General features: G+C 43.0%; 12 protein-coding genes across 12 annotated transcripts; 5 read left to right on the top strand and 7 right to left on the bottom strand.

Annotated features, from left to right (window-relative positions):
* The first annotated feature begins 104 nt into the window (after positions 1–104).
* On the top strand, positions 105–1512 carry FA14DRAFT_38560 (putative glycosyl hydrolase). The gene has a single exon (XM_025502274.1). It carries the CDS (start codon positions 297–299, stop codon positions 1395–1397), a length of 1101 nt encoding a protein of 366 aa, XP_025355499.1. The 5' UTR covers positions 105–296; the 3' UTR covers positions 1398–1512.
* A 114-nt stretch (positions 1513–1626) lies between these two features.
* FA14DRAFT_121486 (concanavalin A-like lectin/glucanase) lies at positions 1627–3258 on the bottom strand (the record flags this gene model as incomplete). Its single annotated transcript, XM_025496468.1, has 1 exon — positions 1627–3258. The coding sequence occupies one exon, from the start codon at positions 3256–3258 to the stop codon at positions 1627–1629; it is 1632 nt and encodes a 543-aa protein (XP_025355498.1).
* A 1197-nt stretch (positions 3259–4455) lies between these two features.
* On the bottom strand, positions 4456–5559 carry FA14DRAFT_160450 (uncharacterized protein). Its single transcript, XM_025498683.1, has 4 exons — positions 5274–5559; positions 5120–5196; positions 4925–5047; positions 4456–4853 (listed from the first exon to the last, which is right to left on the bottom strand). Exons 1-4 carry the CDS (start codon positions 5427–5429, stop codon positions 4685–4687), a joined length of 525 nt encoding a protein of 174 aa, XP_025355497.1. The 5' UTR covers positions 5430–5559; the 3' UTR covers positions 4456–4684.
* Positions 5560–5668: 109 nt separating this feature from the next.
* On the bottom strand, positions 5669–7744 carry FA14DRAFT_160449 (chaperonin GroL). The gene has a single exon (XM_025498682.1). It carries the CDS (start codon positions 7532–7534, stop codon positions 5738–5740), a length of 1797 nt encoding a protein of 598 aa, XP_025355496.1. The 5' UTR covers positions 7535–7744; the 3' UTR covers positions 5669–5737.
* A 172-nt stretch (positions 7745–7916) lies between these two features.
* On the top strand, positions 7917–8821 carry FA14DRAFT_144875 (putative heat shock protein 10). The gene is made up of 2 exons (XM_025497258.1): positions 7917–8242; positions 8318–8821. The coding sequence occupies exons 1-2, from the start codon at positions 7964–7966 to the stop codon at positions 8366–8368; spliced, it is 330 nt and encodes a 109-aa protein (XP_025355495.1). The 5' UTR covers positions 7917–7963; the 3' UTR covers positions 8369–8821.
* Positions 8770–9793, bottom strand: FA14DRAFT_160448 (uncharacterized protein). Its single transcript, XM_025498681.1, has 3 exons — positions 9582–9793; positions 9121–9493; positions 8770–9044 (listed from the first exon to the last, which is right to left on the bottom strand). The coding sequence occupies exons 1-3, from the start codon at positions 9717–9719 to the stop codon at positions 8875–8877; spliced, it is 681 nt and encodes a 226-aa protein (XP_025355494.1). The 5' UTR covers positions 9720–9793; the 3' UTR covers positions 8770–8874.
* Positions 9794–9947: 154 nt separating this feature from the next.
* FA14DRAFT_178567 (uncharacterized protein) lies at positions 9948–10797 on the top strand (the record flags this gene model as incomplete). Its single annotated transcript, XM_025500858.1, has 2 exons — positions 9948–10235; positions 10309–10797. 2 exons carry the CDS (start codon positions 9948–9950, stop codon positions 10795–10797), a joined length of 777 nt encoding a protein of 258 aa, XP_025355493.1.
* A 30-nt stretch (positions 10798–10827) lies between these two features.
* On the bottom strand, positions 10828–11620 carry FA14DRAFT_144872 (thymidylate kinase). Its single transcript, XM_025497257.1, has 2 exons — positions 11266–11620; positions 10828–11196 (listed from the first exon to the last, which is right to left on the bottom strand). The coding sequence occupies exons 1-2, from the start codon at positions 11593–11595 to the stop codon at positions 10879–10881; spliced, it is 648 nt and encodes a 215-aa protein (XP_025355492.1). The 5' UTR covers positions 11596–11620; the 3' UTR covers positions 10828–10878.
* Positions 11621–12038: 418 nt separating this feature from the next.
* FA14DRAFT_154614 (uncharacterized protein) lies at positions 12039–13733 on the bottom strand (the record flags this gene model as incomplete). Its single annotated transcript, XM_025497703.1, has 1 exon — positions 12039–13733. The coding sequence occupies one exon, from the start codon at positions 13731–13733 to the stop codon at positions 12039–12041; it is 1695 nt and encodes a 564-aa protein (XP_025355491.1).
* Positions 13734–14877: 1144 nt separating this feature from the next.
* On the bottom strand, positions 14878–17637 carry FA14DRAFT_160446 (putative lanosterol synthase). The gene has a single exon (XM_025498680.1). It carries the CDS (start codon positions 17423–17425, stop codon positions 15227–15229), a length of 2199 nt encoding a protein of 732 aa, XP_025355490.1. The 5' UTR covers positions 17426–17637; the 3' UTR covers positions 14878–15226.
* Positions 17638–18095: 458 nt separating this feature from the next.
* Positions 18096–20433, top strand: FA14DRAFT_160445 (putative beta-adaptin). The gene has a single exon (XM_025498679.1). It carries the CDS (start codon positions 18172–18174, stop codon positions 20365–20367), a length of 2196 nt encoding a protein of 731 aa, XP_025355489.1. The 5' UTR covers positions 18096–18171; the 3' UTR covers positions 20368–20433.
* Positions 20434–20888: 455 nt separating this feature from the next.
* On the top strand, positions 20889–23059 carry FA14DRAFT_133219 (uncharacterized protein). Its single transcript, XM_025496966.1, has one exon. The coding sequence runs from the start codon at positions 21134–21136 to the stop codon at positions 22787–22789; it is 1656 nt and encodes a 551-aa protein (XP_025355488.1). The 5' UTR covers positions 20889–21133; the 3' UTR covers positions 22790–23059.
* Positions 23060–23084: the final 25 nt, after the last annotated feature.

Below are 23084 nucleotides of genomic sequence, written 5' to 3'. Positions count from 1 at the left end.
GCGAAGCTTTCGGCCAACGGAAATTAGAATGATTGTCATGAAGTGAGAACGTTGAAAAGAACATCTGTATAAAGAGAAACTGAAGGTAGAAGGATGTAGATTGACGTCAGAAGTTTGTTACGCCTTCTACAACGGATAATGGAAAATCTTTTCACTCCGGCGGTTAAAGCAAAACGTGGAAGCTATCTACCACTTTATCCATTTCGCTATTTTCGCCGTGCTCTAGGTTGGTATGAATGATATAAAAGGTGCTCACTACCACCTCTTCATCATTCCTCATCCAGCAATTTAGAAAGATGAAGTTCTTCACATACACATCAGCCTTTCTAGCTTTATGCTCGCGCCTTGTCGTTCATGGTGCACATTCTCAAACCACTTCGGCTTCAGCAGCACAAATATCAGCAGGCTATCATGTAATTTATTCCTATTCAGGAACCACTCCGCCTGATCAATTGACAGAATTGATCAAAAAAGGTGCAATTGGAGGAATTTTGTTATTCGGTGAAAATGTTTCACCTTCATTACCAAGTCAAGTGACTCAATGGCAAAGTGTATATCGTTCAAGCTCAGCATATGCTGGTTCACCGTTGTTAATCATGACGGATCAAGAAGGCGGACAAGTACGTAGATTACCTGGAGGTCCATCCCTAAGTGAGAAAGAGATTGGTGCATCTGCAAACCCTGTTCAAGCTGCCACAAGTGCAGGTCAACAAGCAGCTTCAGCATTACGTACATATGCAAACAATGTTAATTTAGCACCCGTTGGAGGAGTATATCGTCAATCGGGTAACTTCTTAGATCAATACGGTAGAAGTTATAGTAATCAATCATCCATTACATCAGAATGCATTTCAGCATTCATTAAATCTCAACAGTCAAACGGAGATGTACTTGCAACTGCAAAACATTTTCCCGGTTTAGGATCTGCGAAAGCAGGTCAAGATACAGATGCAAAACCGGTAACGATTAATACATCCTTAGATGAATTACGATCCATTGATGAAAAACCTTTTCAATCTGCCATTCAAGCTGATGTTGATCTGATCATGCCAAGCTGGGCTTTGTATCCTGCCTTAGATGCAAAGTTTCCTTCTGGCCTAAGTCGAAAATGGGTAACGGATGAATTAAGAGACCGATTAGGTTTTGAAGGAGTCATCATTACGGATGCAATCGAAGCTGGAGGCTTGAATGCATTCGGTGCAAATGATAGTCATCGTTCTATTTTAGCAATTCAAGCCGGCCAAGATTCAATCTTAGTAGGCGCTCGAAACGTTGAACAAGGCTGGCAAATCGTTCAAGATTTAGCCATTGCATCTATTAATGGCTCTATCAACGCACAAGAATGGAGTCAAAGTACTCAACGCATTTTATCGTTACGGTCTAAAATCACTATATGAACCCGCTCTGTTGAAAGTTCTAAATGCATTTGTTTCTGTATTGAATAGAGCAGTAAGATGTTTTATACACAAAAATAAGAAAGAGCAACAAAATTGCTGTGCTTGAATTGATTGTATGAGTGAAGCAAGATGACAAAGAGCACACGAAAAAGAAGAAGAGAAAAAAAGATAAGAAATGTCCTGTTTATATATCATGAAATGAAAGTGATCGAAAAGAATTCTACTCGAATTAACATCCGGTCAACTTATTCTTTGGCCATGTATACTTGCTTTCCTTCCATTGAGTAATGTTTGGATTGTTATAAACATCGATATGATTGTTGATATAATCGGCAGTTGGATAATCGTCAGGATCGCATGTTAGCGATTCTTTGCCTTTTTCTTGGTAAACACGAACGTAATCAAACTTCATTTGAGCAGGGAAATTGACTCCGGTTGTTGGATCCCAATCGATCGATTGGAAACCAGAAGAGATACCCAAATTCATAATGATACTCATTGGCTCGACAGGAATTTCTCTTTGAGAGATTTGCATGAGTGTACTTGGTGGCAAAGAAGCACCTGTTGCTTGCCATGTTTGTTTACCATCCACATACCAGGTAACAGAACCACCTCCGTTCAAATTATAATCAGGTTCCCATTCCAATCCAAAGGTTACGTACTTTTGTGCATCAGGCATATCCACATCTACAAAACCTCTTCTTGGGATAAGTGAAACACTTGAAACTGCTTCTTGCAATGGTCCACCGACGTATGTATTAATTTCCGTATTAGATCCAAAGATAGTCGTAGCTGGAGTTGTATTGACCCAGAAGTATGACTCATCAAAAGGAGCAGTTTGCAAAGATTGACTGGCATACGAATCCGTAACACCATCTCTGGTTTGAATTTGTGCTTCTAAAACATCAATTTCCGGTGCACTTCTTCCTACCGTAACCTTTGGTCCAGGATGATCTTCTCCGGTACATGTACAAGCAGATGTTCGCATTCCGGGTAATTTAGACAATTGACCGTTAGCAGCATATTGAGCTGTAGAATGGACAGCTGGCACTGGACCACCTTGAGCGTTTGTTTGATTTGGCAAGATACCTGTATCGCATCCTTGATAAGAGTAAGGCCACATTCCATCCGTAGTGCCCAAATAGCCCGGTCTGCCCAAATTACCCATCACCCAAGCACCAGGCCAATATCCTTTTGTTGAATGTGAGCCTGGCTGAATGATGGAGAATTCGATATAACCTCCAGTAAAACAGAGCTTATTCCAACTTTGAACCATTCCAGATTGGAAGTTAAGGTTGTGGGTAGGGTGGTCAGTCATCGTGATAACAAGTGCACCGCCTGTTGTGTTGACGGCTTCGGGTGAATACCATTCGTAATCTTGTGTTGCACCGTACCAAATGTTTACTGCTTCGAAATATTGATCATCACCTGGCCAGAATGTTCTGCCTTCTTGTTCGAATTCATCAGAGAATTGGAGCTGATATTGTGTTTTGGTGACGGGTGAAGTCCATTGTTTGCTTGCAGCAGGCGTATCGGGATCAACCAAAGGACGAACGGTAGAGAGTGATGCGACTTGACCTGTTCCGTTTGTACCTCCTAATCCGTATGCTCCCTTGTTACCTTCTTGTTCTGTCACAAAATGGTACACGATTGGATAACCGGCAAACAACATTAGCAAGCCTGATACAAGAATAACCAAAGTCAAGATGTTCAATGCTCCTCCTAATGAAACTTTTCTTGAATGTTTATCAGCGCCACGAGGGTCGTGTAGGTAATCATCTGGTTCAGACTTTCGTAATCCTTCAACATCTTGTCCGTATCCTGTACCTCCATTGTATGCTAAAGCTGCACTTGTTTGCATTCCACCGTTTTTCAACAAACGATCTTTGGAAGACTCTGAATAAGAATCTGTTTCGAAAGAAGATGCATTACCGCCGCCGTTTGCTCTTCTGTTCAAAGGAGCATAAGGACCGAATTCATGACCTCCAACTTGTGATGATTCACTGTTTACGACCATGCCTGTACCTCTTACCCTTGGAGCGATGAGTGAATCTGCTGCTGCGTTACTATGAGAACTACTTCCACCACTTCCACTGCCAGCGTATGGTTCACCTGGAATAGCAGAAGGAGAATGAAGAGGTGAATGTATTGGTGATCGTCCGCCGTTGATACGGGAATAATTTGCCGCCATGATGGAGAAAAAGTCGACAAGTGAGAAAATGTATAATGCTGTTATACCTGTCACGTAAGAATGTGATCAAGGTAATGGTGGTAGGATTAGAGGGAGATGGATTATGCCAGGTGTTTGTTCTATTGCATAGAACTCACTCTCTATCGTACGCAGGTTCCGTTATAGAACGCAGTCGTGACTTGCGTGGTTTACTGGCAAGGCAGAGGCAGGAGGTATGTATGTATGTAATTGAATTTGATCATGCACCCTGGTATATACTCTGAGTAAGTCGCATGATCAAAAGGTGAGATATGCATGAAATCATCGAAAAAAAAGATCTTTTTCGTAAACATATCACATATAGGCAAGCTCTTAGAGTTAAGTCTCGATGATGCAAGGATATGCAACACTTTCTTTCTTCTAAATGAAAATGCTCTCTGCTTTTTGCCCTTTTCTTTTATTTGAATTTCCTAAAACGCTTGGCACAGGAGTATTTTCATTTAAGCAAAAGGGGAACCGACTAAAAATAAACATGAGAGTGTTGAATCTATCGGCGGGCGCGGCGGCGGCGGCAGTTGAATGAATTTTGATTTGAAACGGCAACTTGCAATAAGAAAAGAAGGCTTTTAATTTGCAGATCGTTGTTGTGGTGTGTCTGTGTCCTCCTGTCTTCTTTAATTTCCGCCGTCGGGCTGTGTTGCCCGGTTTGATGGAAGGTGTTCAATTGCGCTAACTAAAACGCGCGAAAACCTTGCCGACTGGTATGCGCCGCAATTGATAAACAGCCTGCTGGAGAATCAGTCACTTCAATTGTAAAACTTTTAATCAAGCCATTGCATCACTCAAAGGCAATTGTAATGCATATATCCATTTCATTAGCTCTGCGGTGTTCAAATCACAAGACAAAGGGGGAAGAAGCATTGTGTGCTAATCATCATCAATTAACCCCCCTAATTGTTGCCCTGCAGACAAAGGAGCTCTTTTCTAAAGGCTGATTATCTAATCTATCTGTTTTCGGCAGCAATCATTCAACGGGTCCGAGGGGAAAGAGGCTTGAGTGTTGATCGATTATCATTTTGATCATCTTATTCTACAATTCAAAGGACAGAACCTCGCTCTACAATTTTGCATTTCCCTGTTTCATCTTTGTTAATGTTTCATGTAATAGCTTTAAAGCCTCTTCTGTAAACGCATGCATGTTCACGATCCGATCTCGTACTCCAGTCATGACAGTTTTCGTGATCGGTGGTCCATCATCGCGAGCGATGGCCAAGCATGTTAGGCCTCTGTAGAAAAGGGGAAGAAAAGAAGATTTGAGTAACGACAGCTTGATCTTCTGATATCTCTCAATACATACGGTGGTAGCCTTCTACTAGGACTCATTGGACCTGCAATTCCAGCTTCTCCGATGCACAATGTTGCATTCAAGCGTTTCTTTACACCATTTGCCAATGTACTCGCAACACCTTCAGTCGGCCCTCTGCAGTGAAGAAAAGGAGAAGGTTGTCAGTCATGTACAAAGAGACAGTTCTTGGGATTTCATACCACCTACCTGTAATTCTCTACATCTTCTTTTGTCCATCCTGCATATTCAGATCGTGCGTCAAGGGTATATAAAACAGCACCTCCCTTATAATTGATGATTAGAGTCATTAAAGTCAGTCTGAGCCCTTGAATCCAGCCATCAATCCCAACACATCACTCACTTTATACCATCCAGCTGCCCCGTTCACACTGAGCAAAGCTGCGCTCAATAAACCTCCAGTAGTTGATTCTGCAATGGCTAATGTTTGTCCGGTCTCGTTGAGTAGCGATCCGATCTCTTCTAATAGAGGCTGTAGCTCGGGAGTAGGATATGACATTCTCGCTAGTTGTTGATGATCGAAGATGTTGGTCAAGAATGTGCGAGTGTGGGGAAGTGATTTGTTGAAATTGTGTTCAGGAACGCGTACGCTTGGACTCAATCGGGCCGGACAAACCGGAGAATAACCTCTCATTTCACTCAGGTTGATAATCTTGTTCAATGAAATTTATTAGACTTGGAAACAAAAGTGCATCAAGTCTTAGGTTTAATATGCTGTACAAATGGTAATCAAAGAGTGGTGATTGCGTTGTAGAGAAAAAAGACAAATGCAGAGAGTATGGAGTCAAGAATGGTTCACTTCTTTTTCTACATCATTCCCATTCCGCCCATACCTCCCATTCCTCCCATGCCGCCCATTCCTGGTGGTCCACCTGGTCCCTTCTCTTCAGGTGCTTCAACGACTGAGCATTCACTGGTGAACAATAGAGATGCAATTCCAACACTTCCTTCCAATGCAGATCGAACGACCAAGAATGGGTCAATAACACCTGCTTTGAATAAGTCCTTGAATTGAGAATCACTTCCATCCCATCCGAATTCGAATGGCTCATTCTTTGCTTCCAACAAACGTCCAACAATCACTGCACCTTCAACACCGGCATTTTCGCAAATTTGCTTGGTTGGTCTTGTGATTGCTTGTCTGATGATTGAAACACCCAATTCTTGATCAAAGTTGGCAGTCTTTACACCATCCAAAGCGGCAGTTGCTTTCAACAATGCAACACCACCACCTGGCAAAACACCACCGCTAACAGCAGCACGGGTTGCATTCAATGCATCATCATATCTGTCCTTCTTTTCTCCAACTTCAACTTCAGATGCACCTCCAACCTTGATCACTGCAACACCACCGCTCAATTTGGCCAAACGTTCTTGTAGCTTGGTTTTGTCATATTCGGATGTGTTTGTATCGTTGATTGCAGCACGGATTTGTTCACAACGTGCTTCAAGAGCGTTCTTGTCACCTTCACCGTTGAGGAAGATTGTGTCTTCCTTTGTAACGGTGATGCTACCAGCTGTACCCAAAAGGTCAGCAGTTGCCCGGTCCAATTTGGTTTCCAATTCATCGGAGAAGACGCTTCCTCCTGTCAAAATACTCAAATCACCCAAGATAGATTTACGGTTGTCACCGAAGCCAGGGGCCTTGATAGCACAAACTTGCAATTGACCACGCAATTTGTTCAAAATGCAGGCTGCCAAAGCTTCACCGTCAATATCTTCAGCAATGATGATCAATGGACGACGTTGTTGAGCAGCGACTTCCAAAGAAGGCAAAATGTCTTGCAAAAGACTGATCTTCTTTTCGCTCAACAAGATCAATGGCTTTTCGAATTCAGCTTTTTGTGTCTTGACATCGGTGATAAAGTAAGGTGAAATGTATCCTCGGTCGAAGCGCATACCTTCAGTGATTTCGATTTCATCTTCTAGTGTACGTCCTTCTTTGACTGTGATCACACCTTCCTTACCAACCTTTTCCATAGCAGTGGCGATCAATTGACCAACGTGTTGATCACCGTTTGCAGAAATTGTGGCAACTTGAGCGATTTCTTCACTTGTTGTGACTGCACGCTTGTTTGCTTCCAAGTATTTGATAACGGCATCAGCAGCAGCTTGAGCACCACGACGCAAATCCATTGGGTTGCATCCGGCAGCGACGTTCTTGACACCTTCTGCGTAAATGGCACGGGCTAAAACGGTAGCAGTTGTGGTACCGTCACCTGCGATTTCGTTGGTCTTGTTTGCAACATCTTGAACGAGACGAGCACCCAAGTTCTCGAATTTGTCTTTGAGGGAAATTGATTTGGCAACAGTGACACCATCCTTTGTAATCTTTGGTCCTCCGAATGGTTGTTCGATGATCACATTACGACCTTTAGGACCCAAAGTGACACTAACGGCATTTGCCAACAAGTTAACACCGTTCAAGATGGAACTGCGAACTTCGTTGGAAAATTTGACTTCTTTGTGTGCCAAAGCGGGAGAAGAGGTAGCAAAGGTACGTTGAGAAGAAGAAGGAACCAAAGTTGAAGCTTTTACAGCATTGGCGAACAAAGATTTTGTCCTTCTAGATGCCATCATATTTGCCTGTTGTAGGAAAACCATCTTTGCTTAGTTGAAATGGGAAACAGGATGATGAGGTTGGGAATGATGACAATTGCAAACTGATTCGTCAGCTAAACCCGAAAAAGAAGAAGAGAAAAAAAGGAAAGTTGTCAAAGCGTCTCTTGCATTTGCCATTAAGCCGGAGAAAACGGAAAAAGATATTAAAAGTGCACTAGAGCAGTGTTTTACTCAATTCATCTTACGCGAAGAAAGTCGTAGAAATTGCTCGAAGCAAGAGAAAAGGTTGACTACAGGGCGTGACACTTTTTTTTTCTCCAGACGAGAAGAAAGTGTGCCTTAAGCAGGCTAGACTCTCTTTCTCGGCTTTAGGCCCGAGCATAGACCGCCACTTTTTTATTCATCCTCGTTGCCATACATTCTTCATCATCAGCACATTCACCTCATCCTCACCACAGCTTTCAAATCAAAATGTCTGGCGCAGCTGCATCTACTATCCGTAACGTCAAATCAGTCGTTCCTCTTTTGGACAGAATCTTGGTCCAACGTTTCAAACCAAACGAAAAGACTGCAAGCGGTTTATTCTTGCCTTCTTCTGCTACAACAAGTCCATTACCTGAAGCACATGTCGTTGCTGTCGGACCTGGTGCAAGAGATAAGGATGGTCAATTGATCAAACCAAGCGTTTCAGTTGGTGATAAAGTTCTTTTACCAGGATGGGGAGGTAATTCGATCAAAGTACAAGAAGAGGTGAGTATGTGAAAGTGCATTTTGAAGAAGCATTACAGATGAGCTAATTCACCCTTTCTTTTTTTGTTCTTGTAGGAATACCTTTTGATTCGCGACTCCGAGATTTTGGCAAAGATTTCCGAATAAAGTTATAACAAGTGTACGACCATATTTGCAATTGTATTCACCTCTCATGTCCGTCATTCGAGTTTTGAGTCGTTGTGGGAAAGAGTCGTCTTCTGATGTGTTTGCATCCGAGGCAACGGCCTAGATTTACCGTACAAATCTGTAGTGCGCAGAAGATGATGATCTAAGACTTCATTTTAGAGGAGCGCCGCTGCTTTAGGCCTATTGACGAGGGAACGTACCCGAATATGATAGGTAAAGGGAGTAAATTAACATCTGTCAACTTCAGCCCACTGTGACAACGAATTGAGGCAAGAGTGTGAAAAAGCTCGTCCACCTTTTGTCCGTTTGCAAAGCTAGCACTCCTTCGCTGGATACACGTTCTAAGTTGATGGTGTTACTTTACTTTCTTCATCGATCCCATTTCTTTTTACAGTACAACATTATATTACATGGATATTAGTAAAATACAACTCAGGTCTTAACAGCCCCACTGCTATCTCGTCGTCCTTCTCTTCTGCCTCCGTCTACTGTTGCTCCCGATAGACTGACTTTCTTTGGTACCGATTTGTAAAACCACCAAACTTTTCCCAAGCACTGTCCAATCGTGACAATGTTCGGGTTGCAATAGGTGCTTCACTGTCAAAGCTGTATCTTTTTGAAAACATTCCCTTGCCCGATCGAATTTTCTCAGATGCTGTGAGGACGAGGGTAGATGAAAAGATATGTCAGTCTCTCTTGCTTTATAACTTATCGTCATTCTGTATACTCACCATTTTGCCTTCTTTCACATTTGACTTCTGCCTGAAACGAGACTTCTGGTAAAGATTGAGAGATAGGTGCTAGAACATACTTTAACTCTGACTCTGATGCAACTTGACTTTCTGTTTCATCTTCAACCTTTTGTCGTATCACCTGTCTTCCCGAAATATTTAGAGGTAATCCAACCATTGATGCAACTTCTATCAAACCAATCTCTTGGTCTTGCCTCTTTTTAGGAGCAAACTTTAATGTTTCATAATTGCTTGCCGCTCTGCCGTTGATCGGTACGGTTATGGTTGAAGTTTGATAAACGATTTCACCTGCTGCTTCTGAATCTTGAAAGGTGAACGAGCCAAAATTAAGAAGTCTTTGTTGATCAGGTTCCTAGGAAATGAAAAAAAGCAAAGTAAAAGAGGGGCGTAAGCATTTATACATTTTTGTCAGAGATTACCGTTCCCTCTTCAACACCTACCCTTGCAGCACGAAATCGTATGAGCTTATTTCCTGATCTTTTCCCTAGTTCCCGTGCGATGCTCAAGACCTGAAGTGGCTGTGTGATCAACATGTTTGTCGGTCGCACAAACACTGTTCGTGACAAGAGCCCATACATGTTTGGCAGATGTGCTTGGTATAGTCAGCAGGATCCTCACACAGAGGGAAAGGCTGATAGTGACGTTCCTTGTGAGGATTCAAGAATGAGAAGGAGTCCAACGCGAACTTTTTCTATGCACGTGGATTTTAAGGCGTAAGGTTGGCCCAAACGCATTATGAGCCTGTTAAACTACTTGCGTCTTTTTGTTCTCCTTGCCTTCACCATCACATACACAGACAGTTCAATATGAGGTCATTCGGTCCTTTGATCGGCTTTTTGGCCTTACAAGCAGGCTGTGTTATCGCAGATAGCTATACATTGCATCATCGGATAGGCTCGGGCGATTGGGTTAAACGTGGAATTATTCGAACGGCAGAATCAGGTGCACTTTATGAAGACCTATCGGGAAATACAGAGCCATGGAAAGCATTACCGGAGTATGAATCTACATCTAGATCACTGTATCAGCTCGCTTTAACATCAGAAGGCACAAACACAGTTGATGATTTAGCGCCTATCACCTTCGCTAGAACAGTGAGTGCTTAACTCTGCTCTGGTAACCATTGTGAACATCGAAATACTGACTACATTTCCTCATTCATTACAGTGTCACTTGGCTTCAAACAGTGATGAAAGCTTCACAGTACATACTGACAGGGATGGTAAAGAAGTTTTGAGCTTGGGCTACGAATTGGCTGGATTAGATATCTCACAATTAGATGTCGACGGATGTCCTATCCTATCAGCTGCGACTGTGCCAACGGCAAAGCAAGTGATTATCAATATGAATAAGCCACAAGAGCCACTTACAGTCTTACCTCCTGCTGCTCCTCCAACAAAACCAGATGGCTCTCCATTAGCACCCGGGGAAGAACCACCGAAAGAACAAAGTTTCGTGCGAAAATATTGGTATTACATCTTACCTGTCGTTTTGATGATGCTAATCCCAACGGAGATCGCTGATGCGAATAATGACGAAGCAGAAAACGGTGATGGATTTAGCGGTGGCTCGGGTTCTGGAGCTCGTCTAAAGTCAACCAGAGCAGGTGGTCCAGCTCCCGTTGGTGCAGCAGCAGGCGGCGCAAGAAGGCGGTAGAGATTATAGGAGCAGGTAATGAGATGCAAAGCATGCATTTGATGTATAGATTACAATATGATGAGTATGTCTCCGCTTCATCTATGTGAACAATTTACCTATCGGAGCTCCTTTTAATTGAACTGAGTCGATTGCCTTCTTCACTTCTGCTAAACAATCTTCTGTCACTTTATCGATATCCTGACCTGCGTCAATCGTTTGCCAAGGTCCAACGTTTGTCTCTGAGCCCAATTGAGACAGGATAGTCTTGACCTTTTCTTGTATAGCAACTACCTCATACCTTTCTTCACCATAAGCACCTCGTTGAGCGGCTACTTCTGGCGTCAAGGATAAGAAAAGCGTCAAGTCTGGTAAAGGCAGTCCCACATCTGGCGATCTACACCAATCATGACTGAGTCCCTGCATGGGTAGAAGGAATGGGTCAGTCAAAGCTTCTTTCCCTCTGTTCGTTCCATCAATCATTCTCACCTTTGCACACGAATAAGCGATTCCCGAAAATGCATAACGATCACAAATGACATGTTGACCATCATCTAGAGATCGTAATATTTCATCAACTTTTTCCCATCTATTTGCCGAAAATAGTAGATGAATTGCATGATCGTCCATTTCACTCATTTTACCAAGGTATGAATCAATCATTTTACCGATCGGTGTTGTTCTTTCGGGAAACTTGATTGTTTTTGCTGTGATTGACTGGGCAATTCGACTTACTTGGGTACTCTTTCCTGCTCGATCTAATCCTTCGATCACGATCAGTGCCCCTCGGACTTTTTTCGCTGCTCCTAATCCGCTCATTTTGTATTCTGCTGTATTGATGATGGTTTTGAGAATGTTTGATTGTGTTGCTTCTTCTCCACGCGGTTTATGCATTTACCTAAACACTTAACGCGTAAGAAAGAAGAATTACCGCGTATTCCAACAACAAACAAACAATCAACTTGAAGTAGAAATGATCATTAAAGGGATATGATGGTGTGTAAATTATTGTAGAATACAAGCAAGTCAAAATACAAAGAACTACTTTTGGTTTCTTCAATCCTTCAAATAAAGAAGAAGGATCGGAAGAGAGGATTTTGGGGTGCATGTTGGGTTGTTCTACAATGGCCGCGAATGGGATGTTGTTACATAGTTTCCTATGAGTGTATGTACACATGAAGGGGGAAAAGAATTTTACATGCTTGTTAAGAAGTACAAAGTTTTGTTTGTTTGTGGGATAAATAAGCTGGCAATTGACTATGTCATTGATTTTGAAAGTTTATCCTATTCGACATGCCAGTGTGATCAAAGGAAAGTCGATTGTGCATAGCATCCATGTGTAAAGGTGACAAGGATGTCTTACGGTCTTTGATCGCATTTTGAATGCCTGCTGCATGGTCTCCATCAAGATTCGTTGATTGACCAGCTGCAAATCCGGCGAATATGTCAATTCCGCCTGCGTTCGTCTGATTGCCATTCAAGTTGGCCGTTCCAGATCCGAAATCGAATTGTTCGAATCGATCATCTGATAGCGTAACCCGTCTGCTACTGTTGTTCGAGCCCAGCATTTCGCCGTCAACGGTATGCAAAGAAGTTGCACCGGTTGAGGGTGTAGTGATATTCCACTCGCCATCACCTCCACCGTGAAAAGCGCTGAACGCAGATCCCGTGCTGGCCCAATGCTCAGATGGTTCTTTTGAATCATCATCACCTCCATAATTACTGCCATAGTCAGGCAAATTCATAAATGAAGATTGACTAGCAGCCTGCCTTAGCTTTTCAAAGATTGCTTGTTGCGAAACGTTTGACTGATCGTCTTTTCGCGCAACTTGGCCGGTAATTTGTGGTATTGACTGTTGATCTGACGATTTCAACTCGCTTGAGTGAGAAGGAGCTTTACCCTTCTTTTTCTCTGCATCACTTATCTCGTTTGATTGCACGTTACTAACAGTCGATTTCCTTCGACGTTTTGGCAACGGATTCTCTTCATAATGACAATCTCTCTTTCCAAATTTGCATTGTTTGCACGGCAATCCGTCCTGGTCACATTTCACTTTACGTTTTCGACAAACCAGACAGCCAGTCCTGCTTCGACGGAATTTGATCCTTCTATGCGTGCCTGCGGTACTACCGCCAACGGAAGAACGTTTAGTCTTGACAGCTTGTGCATCATTGCTGGTGGAAGGCATTGAAGATCCTTGCATTCCCATATCAGAAGAATGCATAGAGCCATCACTTGGCGTTCCAACAAGACTGTTGCTTTGACTTGTATTTTGACTGATCATCGAATTGACCAAAGCAGGAGATGCTCCAGGAACAAATGGCACTCCAGATACATGGTTGCTCGCATTCGGAGAATTACGTCCGATCGATGAAGGACTTGCAGTAATATTGTTGGCGCTCAACAGCATCGGGAAATTGGCCAAAGATGTATTGGATTGATTCATAGACGTGAACGGTTGCGACCCACCATGACCGGATTGCATTCCAGCAGGAAAACCTTGGAAAGGATTTTGCGAGCCGGTTGCATTCATATGACTTTGACTTGCATCAAATTGTTGAAGATGGGGCCACGTCTGTTGAGACATGTTCATGCCAGGTACATTACCGAACCCATTCATTGCCTGCTGTTGATGTAAAAGTGCAGCAAAAGGTGCGGCCATACTCGGATCATGTGCATTCGAAAAAGCCGGCATCCTGAAAGCGTTTGGATCGAATGGATTACTTAGCATCGGATGGCCGCCATTGTTGATATTTGAAGAAGATGGCATTGGACTATTTGTACCTTCGGTTGAATGAGCAGCAAAAGGTGATGAATGGGATGAGCTGGAAGAATTTAGCCATGCTTGCGCATCCGGCTGATGCGATGCTCTATAATGTATCGAAGCACCTGCTTGTGATGTCATTGGGGCTTGATTTGCTGTGGACCAAGTCCCGTTTTGTGATAGGTAACTCATATCGTACGTAAAAACGCCCAAATTGCTGTGACCTATACCGGCCGCCACTACCTTGGAATAAATCTGTGATGTTCTTCACGCACACAAGATTCTAAAAGTACACTCTTTTTCTCTCCTTTCCTCCTCTTCCCACCTATTTTACACCTTACAACCGATGTCCTTATACCTGCACAGCCCCTCTCCTTTCGATACCTTTGGATGACGCCTGGACAAAGTAGGCGTGCGAGAGATGGAGGAGGTTGAGATTGCTGATGGGTGATATGTCGAATAGACTTGAGAGAAGCGATACAATCTCAATACTAATCTGCTGATGAAGATGATAGACTATTGGTGGCGATATATGTTGAAATTCAAGGTTTCGAATGATCGAGTCGATTGGAAGAATGCCTTAAACTTCAGTTCGCTTTGCTGTTTCTGATAGTGTGCGGACGAGAATATTGGTGATGTCCAATGTTAGCAGTGTGATGTCGACATGACGATGATTGATGAGGTGGAGATAGTTGATAGAATTTTGATTTGCCCAGATGTGGATGATGTTCTCCAGTCGGATGTGCATAAACTGTTCTTGGTCACGTTATGCCATAAAATTTTTGAAGCAAGTCAGAGCAACAGAAAAAAAATTGAGAGAATCTCAAAAATTTTCCAAAAAAAGGTAACGACACTCGTTCCCGATAAATTTTTTCCTCTGCTTTTTCACCAACGATATGCAAACTGCACCGTTTTGACATTGGTCTGCATAGATGTATGCACTGATTGTCCTTCGCTTCACCAAAAGTGCCGACAAAAACAAAAACCCAAATCCTAATTCTAAATCCTTCTTGGCAATTGTGTGTGTGTGTGTGTGTCTGGAACTTCCAAAAAAGCTGTGCATATCGGCTCATATTCTTTTCATCGGTCAAGAAAATACCCGTTGAACCCAACCAGAAAAAAAAAATCTTCCAAACAAATCTAGATTCTTCTTCTTCTTCCAAACGGAGGTTCATTTAATACCGCTTTCCCGCCTTTGAATTAATAAAATTTTTATTCTGAAGAAAAAAAAACAATAATTTGAATTGAATAAAAAAAACCCTCCCCCTCTCCAACGAAAAAAAAAAAAGAGCTGGGTCATCAGAACGGGGGCAGAAAAGATTTTTGTTATCTTTACTCGGGCACAGCGTCACTCTCTATCGAAACACGCGTCGAATTTTACCGCGGCATTTTCACCAAAGTCTAGACAATAGCAATACAAAATAATCATCTTTTGTATTAGAAAAAAAGGGTCTGAACTTTTAGTGGAAGATATACGTAATACAACCCCCTAATTTTTGTATTCAAAGACTAAAACGACGGAAGCTAAAAAGAACGGAACCGTGCTAGTGCGTGAGAAAGATTGCTCGACTGACAGATTGTTAGTAAGGGTCCCTCTAATTGTCAAAAAACAGCTGATCACTAACACGTGATGACCATGAGATTAGAGAGATTAGGTATTCATTCAAGTTGTACACATACATGCTCTACAGGGCATTCTTGGCTGCCAAGAATCTATGTGCTTTACCCAATGCCCAAACAGAAAAAGAGAATGGATAAAGTGGATAATCGATAGCGCAATTCCTATTAAACACACCAACCGTATCTTCATCATCCCAATGTCCATCTGGCTTTTGACGTTTCATAATCACTTTCACAGCACGTTTGATCGGTTCCGGTTCAGGGTATTTGGCATGCAAAAGTGCAATCAATGCCCAACTTGTTTGAACGACTAAAGAATAATCTGCTTGTATGTATCGGCCTGTCACGCATGAATCAAACTTTTCTCCCCATCCTCCATCTTCACGTTGACGATCCAAAAGATAATGACATGCTTTCTTCACAACGTCGCTCGTTTCGTATGTTTGTTCGTCCAGCGAGAGACTTTCTAGTGCAAACATCATCGCGTACGTATGACAAACAGCCCAGGATCCAAACCATGATCCATCTGGCTGTTGAGCTGCAAGAATATACTTTACCGCTCCTTTGATACACTTGTCGATATCCTCGGAACGATAATCGTCAATCTTTCTGAACATAAGCAAAGAAGTAACGACGGATGTTGTGCATTCTGGATAATCATACTCACGCATGATGTTTCCAAAGACTTCTCCTGGATTCAGCAACTCGATCGCACTGGGAGCATTGATCGTTTCATAGCTTGCAAATCCACCGCTAGGATTCTGCATGGTCAATAAGAGATCCACACTATCGCGTAATCTTCTTTGTGATATTCTCGTTTTTAAACCTGCCTCATTTTGTAGCATGATTGTCGCCTTCATTCCTTCTCCAGTACAATCGCTAACCGTGTATCCTTGCTCTTTTGTACTGAAAGGCCAGGCTCCTTTGGTGCTGAATCGATATGCTTCTTTGTAATGCTTTGGATCTTCACGGATTTGATGTTCATCGAGCCATTCCAAGATACTTTCGCATGCTTTCTTGTTTTCCGGCTGTTCTACTAGCCCAGAATCAACCATAGACTGAGCAATAAACGATGCATCCCATAATTGACTTCCATTCGTACCTGTCATCATCAAACCTTCTCCGCTCATCCACATGAAATCTTTCAGCTTTTCACGATGATTCGCCATCACTTCCGAATCGGGTCCCTCTTCGATCCATCGGCAAATGTAGTTCAGCATCTTGTTCACGGGTCCGATATCCTGATAGCCTGTGTTTTCATCTTCCATCACTAGCAGCTCATAAGCTCGTCTCATTCCTGCACGTCGCAGAGGAGGGAGACCGCCGCACGATTCATACACCGACAAGACACCCATCAAAGCCTCCAATGTGCGCGTATGAGGTGCCCAGACATCAATTTCGGCAATATTGTTTCGATGCTTTGACCATTGAATGCTTTCGTATGGTTCGACGTATAATTCTTCTCGTAACGATTCAATGAGAGGATCCATTGGAGCCTTGAAGCGTTTTCCCCATAAATAGCCCATTGGGATGTACACCATACGTGTATGAATCCACCATCTCCAAGGATGAATTGGCAACCAGTCTGGCAAAGTCCACAGCTCTGGCGGGATAGGGTTCATTCCTTCCCATTCGTATACGTTCAGACAAGCGAGCCAAAGCTTACCCCAAGATGGAATACCGGTAGCTCCTCCCAAGCTATGCAATTTGGCACGGGCTCTGATCATAGCTGGATGATCTGCTTCCATCCCTAGTAGTCGGCAAACAGCATAATTGCATGCTGTTCCAAAAACAGTAGATGGACCTGCTGTATGCAAGCCCCAACCTCCATCTTTATTAGCCTTGTTGAGCAAATATCGTTTCATCTCTATTCTCCATTCTTGTGGGATTGGTGTTTGAGTGACATACATTCCGATCACCAAACCAGGCATAAGGAACAGTGGACCACCATAAGCAGCACTCCAATGTCCATCGGAAGACTGAATGCGTCTATAGAATTCAAAGCCATTCTTTGCTGCGTCCAAGGGTGTCTTTGGTTTCGGCAAAGTAGGTGCGCCGATATCGATCCCTAGCCAGAATTTATCTTCATCAGTCTGTGGCCATTGTTGACATTGTTCATCTGTTTTCAGATAATGCCAAACATGTCTTCCTTTTTCGACTTTCAATCGCCATTTTGACAGATCTGTGGAGTCTGGATCGCTGTCCTTGTTGCCATTTGTGTGTGCCCTCCCGTTCTGATCTCTAGATCGTAGTGTAGGAGACATGATTCGGATACAAAGGATGATGTACGAAAGGAAGAAGCGAGAAAAGGTGTTTTATTGCTACTAATATATGTTCTTTCGATTAGGGAAACTTAATTCTTTTCTTCCCCAGAGATCTTATGGAACACAATCCGTATCCCGATTTAGGCACTTTACCTGTATTCAATGCGTAACTTCACTTTTCCCGTTCTATGCATTTAGCGCGTCAATCATTGAAGAAGCGGGCAAGTTAATCATGCTGTTCAGTTTCAACCTCTCCGTAACCCGATGACCACCACTTTAGAACCATGGGGTTGTATGTACTTGATTATGTCGGGATACGGGTGTGACTTCTATATGTGGACCAGCATGTTTAGCAATGATATCATTAGAAGACTCCAATCGCATCGTTTATTATTGGGGATCTTGCTTCGATTACGTTGTCTATCTATCCCTTCTTGGCCCTTGCTTGCATTTAGCTCAGAGATTGATGTAATGGTGATCCTTTTGTTTGTTTAATTCACTTTATTGGAGAGAACGAAGGAAGAATGAATGCGAGATGGCCAACAATTCTGCCCTCCCTCGTCCCTTTGTTCATTGTTGTATTCTATTTAGGCATTGGACGAGCCAAGAAGGGTACGCGTTTGAGTCTATTTTACAGCATGCATGGGCCTTAATTCTACGGAATCCATAACTCCGAATCATTTCCACTTACCGTCATTCCATAACACCATCACTTTGAACTTCATCACTATATCTGTCTGCCTAACATGGCTGATACAGGTAAAGATGCAAAGCTGTTTCAGCGTGGAAAGGTGCAAGAGTTACGAGCAGAACTATTATCGGATAAAAAGGATAAAGGATGGGTAAGAAGGAAAACAGTATTGAAAAAGATTATCGCAAATGCAACGTTGGGAAATGATATGAGCCCGTTATTCGCTGATGTGGTAGCATGTATGAACATTCAAGTTTTGGAAATCAAAAAGATGGTTTATCTCTATTTGATCAATTATGGACGATCGAAACCCGATTTGGTACCAGAAGCAATACCTGGTTTCTTGTCCGATTGCAATGATCGAAATCCTCTCATTCGCGCTTTGGCTATCCGAACAATGTCATACATCCCCGTTCCAGCCGTCTTGCAAGCTCTTATCGATCCACTACGGCATTCTCTCAAAGATTCAGATCCATACGTACGCAAGACAGCAGCAATCTGTGTTGCTAAGCTATACATGCACGATCATAGGCTGGTAGATAGGCAAGGCTTTATTGGAATGCTGCGTGATCTATTGGCCGATGGAAATCCAACTGTTGTCGCAAATGCAGTTGCCGCTTTAGTAGAAATCTCAGAACGCAGCGATAACATCCAACTGAAACTAAACCTAACGGTTGCGAGCAAATTGGTCAGCGCTTTACCTGATTGTTCAGAATGGGGACAAACATACATCTTGGAAGCTTTGATGTTCTTTGTACCAAAAGATTATGCAGATGCGGAGATTCTGGCTGAACGAATCGCAATCAGACTACAACATGCGAATTCAGCAGTCGTGCTTACTGCAACAAAAGTGATTCTCTATTTGATGAACTACATTGCTTCGGCAGAATTCAGGGAAAGCCTTTGCAAGAAGCTAAGCCCCCCATTGGTAACGCTACTTTCCTCCGGTCCCGAAGTGCAGTATGTGGCCCTGCGTAATATTCTACTCGTCATCCAAAGAAGGCCAATTGTTCTACAGAATGAAGTCAAGATCTTCTTCTGTAAGTATAATGACCCAGTATACGTCAAGATGGCCAAATTGGAAATCATGTATCGACTGGCGAACGAGCGAAATGTCGAGCAAGTTTTGGCAGAATTGCGAGAATATGCAACCGAGGTGGACGTGGATTTCGTACGAAAGGCAGTTCGGTCGATTGGACGATTGGCAATCAAGATTGAATCAGCCGCTGATCGTTGTATCTCAACATTGCTCACTCTAATTCAAACAAAAGTGAATTATGTGGTACAAGAAGCAATTGTGGTTATCAAGGATATCTTCCGCAAATATCCCAATCGATATGAATCGGTCATTGCTACATTATGCGAGAATTTGGACAGCTTGGATGAACCTGAAGCAAAAGCGGCAATGATTTGGATTATAGGTCAATACGCTGATCGCATCGAAAATAGTGACGAACTATTAGAAGACTTTTTGTATACCTTCTTGGAAGAGCCGGTCGAAGTGCAATTGGCCTTGTTGACAGCAACTGTCAAATTGTTCTTGAAGCGTCCAACGGTAGGAGGCGAGCTGGTGCCAAAAGTGCTGAAGTGGGCCACGGAAGAAGTTGATAATCCTGATTGTCGTGATAGAGGATTTATCTATTGGAGATTGCTTTCCACCGATCCAGCAGCAGCGAGAAAGATTGTGTTGGCTGACAAACCTGCAATTAGCACGGAAACGGATCGAATGGATAGACAATTATTAGATCAACTTTTGTTGCATGGTGCAACTTTGGCAAGCATTTTTCACAGACAACCACAAACATTTATCAGAGGAACAAAAGCACGATATATGCCAGATTCTCCTGCTTTAGATGAATCGGCTAGGAGACATGCTTCTTCTCATATTTATTCAAGACCACTAACACGTACCCCTTATTCTGGTAATACTTCATCTACAGCAAATGCGAATGGACATGAAAAAGTATCTGGAAAAGCCGCACCTTCCTCTTCACCGGAAATTGGAGGACATAATGCAGTGGAAAAAGAGACAGAGGATGACGACCAAGATGCAGAAAAGCCAATCAATGGCACTGAGGACGAACATGAAAACAGTAATGGGAAAGAGAGACCTATTGCATCAGTCAATGAATCAAATGATGAGGTTGATCCTTATTCTATGTTGGGAGATGATTTCGGAGGTGCAACGAGTGGTTATGCCGCTGATGCTCCTAAACCGAATTCGAGTGGGATGAACGCTTTGCTTGCTTGAATTTAAAGTTTTTATGACGACTTTTACTAATTGTATATTACCATCTTTGAATATTATTTATTATTGTGACCTCGCCGTGATGAATGACGAATTTGTTAGAATGGATTAATGTCGGACCCGTTTGTATTTCCGATGATTCTCCCCCGGTGAATGGTGTTTTAAGCATGCCCCAGCTTCACTAACAAGATAGACTAGCAGTACCAAGAATAGATTCGTGCCCCTTCTTGCAAGCATATCATTCCACATCATACACCAACTCTGTTATGGCTCACGCTAAAAGTTACTTCCGGGACAATATCAGCAGTGACGTTAATAGAGTGGAGGTCGGTTGAATTAATTTTCCACAGACTGTTTAAATGCCAAAATAGGCTACGTCACATTGCGGTCGGTACCCGCTTTACCGCGCAGAGCAGGGCACAGCCTTAGAAGAAGAAGGAATGCAAATGTGCACTTTCTAGCCCTTTTCTTAGCATAATCCTGCTTGCTGCTGCTGCTGCTGTTGCTGCTCGTTCAACCCCATGCGTCTTTAAATTCTTAGTGCTTACGTGCGTGCTCCGACTTGATTTACGGCAATAGCGTCCGAGAAGTCTAGACAGTTATTGTGCGCTTTGGGTTGAGTAAAAAACGTAATGCGGATGGACAAAAGAGTGTCAAATCAAACCCAAATCCACTCGCACGTTTTCATCACCCTTCATTCTCTTACCCACCATCACCTTAAAAGAGGACATCTCGTCTACAACTTTATTTCCTCTTCCATCACACAAACATGTCACAATACGACGCTCACAGCGTTTCCCGCGCTTCTAGCCTCAGTCGTAAATCGACCGTTGCCAGTCGCAATGCTAGTTTGATCAAAAAGAACACTGGACCACATGAATTACGTCCATCTGATATCTTGATCGAACGTTTTACAGGTTGGAAGCACATCACAAAACAATTGATCAGCTACTTTGAGGGTATTGCTGATATCGAATACAATACCGCAAAAGAATTAACAAAATTGGGCGGTGTTATTCAAGTTCCATTCCGCGAAGGTAACCAATTCTTGGGCGAAAATGGTATCCAAGACGTTTACTACGGCATTCGTGATAAGACACGTATCATTGCTGATCATCATGCAAACTTGGCTAAAACTGTTGAAGGTTCAATCGTCCAACATTTGCAAAAGTTGCGCTCTGAAATCAAGGCTCACGTAAAGAACGTTCAACAAGACACCGGCAAATTGGCAAACAGTGTCGCAAAGGAACGTGAAATGTCCACAAAAATGATCTCTGATTTGGCACGTTCGATCACCTTGTTGAAAAACACTCCAATGAGCGTTACAGCCAAGGAAGACCCTTATACCGCAAACATGAACGTTTTCCGTCAATTGCAACGTCAAGTGAACGAAGAAAATGCTTTGCAAAAGAGTATCATTATCATGCAACAAAACTCTGCCCACTTCGAAGAAGGTATTGTTCGCAGCATTCAATCCGCATGGCAAACATTCGATGAATGGAGTGGTCGTATGTCCGCTCAAGTTCAAGACACATGGTTGAGCTTGGGTCAAGAAATGCGCAGCTTGCAACCCAACTCTGAATGGATCGCATTCGCTGCTCGCAGTGATCACTTGTTGGACCCAGACACCCCATTGCGTAACCCTGAAACAATTGATTACCCTGGTAAGGATGACCCATCCGTTATCCCTGTTCACCAAGGTATCTTGGAGCGCAAGAAGCGTTTCACAAAGACATACAAGGAAAGCTTCTATGTTTTGACTCCTGCCGGTTACTTGCACGAACACGGCAGTTCCGACACAACCCGTCATCCTCACCCAGAATTGTCTCTCTTCTTGCCTGAATGCACCCTTGGCGCACCATCCACAATGGCCTCCAAATCGCACAAATTCCACATCTCAGCCAAGACATCCAATGTCAAATCATTGCCTGGTTTGGGCAAGAGCGATCACGCATACACTTTCCGTGCACGTTCTCATGAAGAATTGATGGAATGGTGGAATGACATCAAACAACTCAGTAAGGTTTACCTCACTTCCAGTGAACAAATGGACCGTAGCGGACCTGTTCCTGCAGCTGTTCGTGCTGCAGGTTACCGTAGCGAAGAAGAAGAGGAAGAGGAAGAAGATGGTTCATCCGTTGAAGAGGAGGACGACGAATATGAAGAAGCAGGTGAAGCAGTTGCAAACACACAACACAATGCCGCCCATGAAGTCGGTGCAACCAGCGCAACTGCCGGAGAAGAACAAATTCCAGCATACTCTGGTGCAACAAAAGGATCCGGAATCGAAATCGGAACAAACGGATACGCAGTCGAAAAGAAGGCAGGTGAAAGTGGAGAACCAGCCGCAGGAGAACCATCTCAAGATGCTTCTCAACGTGCTGCTGGAAAGGGAAAGGCAGGTGAAACAGAAGCTGTTGAATAAAATCATTCGCTAGCTTTGAGTATCGATTCAACGTCCTAATCGAACGTAATAATAAAATACCCGAATGTACGGTCTATTTTTCTTCCCTCCTCTCAAAATCTTATCGCTCATGTATTGATCTACGTGAATTCGATAAGATGGAAGCCCTTTTTTGTTTCTCTTCTTATTCCACGCCTGTCTCTCATATCTTGTATGTGATCAGCCATGCCAAGTTCCTTGACTCTTTTTTTGATGCTACGAAATTTTGTACATACCTTTGACTGATGGAAGACCCAAACTCAATTCATACCTTGTC

This window comes from Meira miltonrushii (assembly GCF_003144205.1).
Source record: "Meira miltonrushii strain MCA 3882 unplaced genomic scaffold FA14scaffold_2, whole genome shotgun sequence".
NCBI lineage: Eukaryota > Fungi > Basidiomycota > Exobasidiomycetes > Exobasidiales > Brachybasidiaceae > Meira > Meira miltonrushii.
This window is presented reverse-complemented; position numbering and strand designations above follow the sequence as displayed.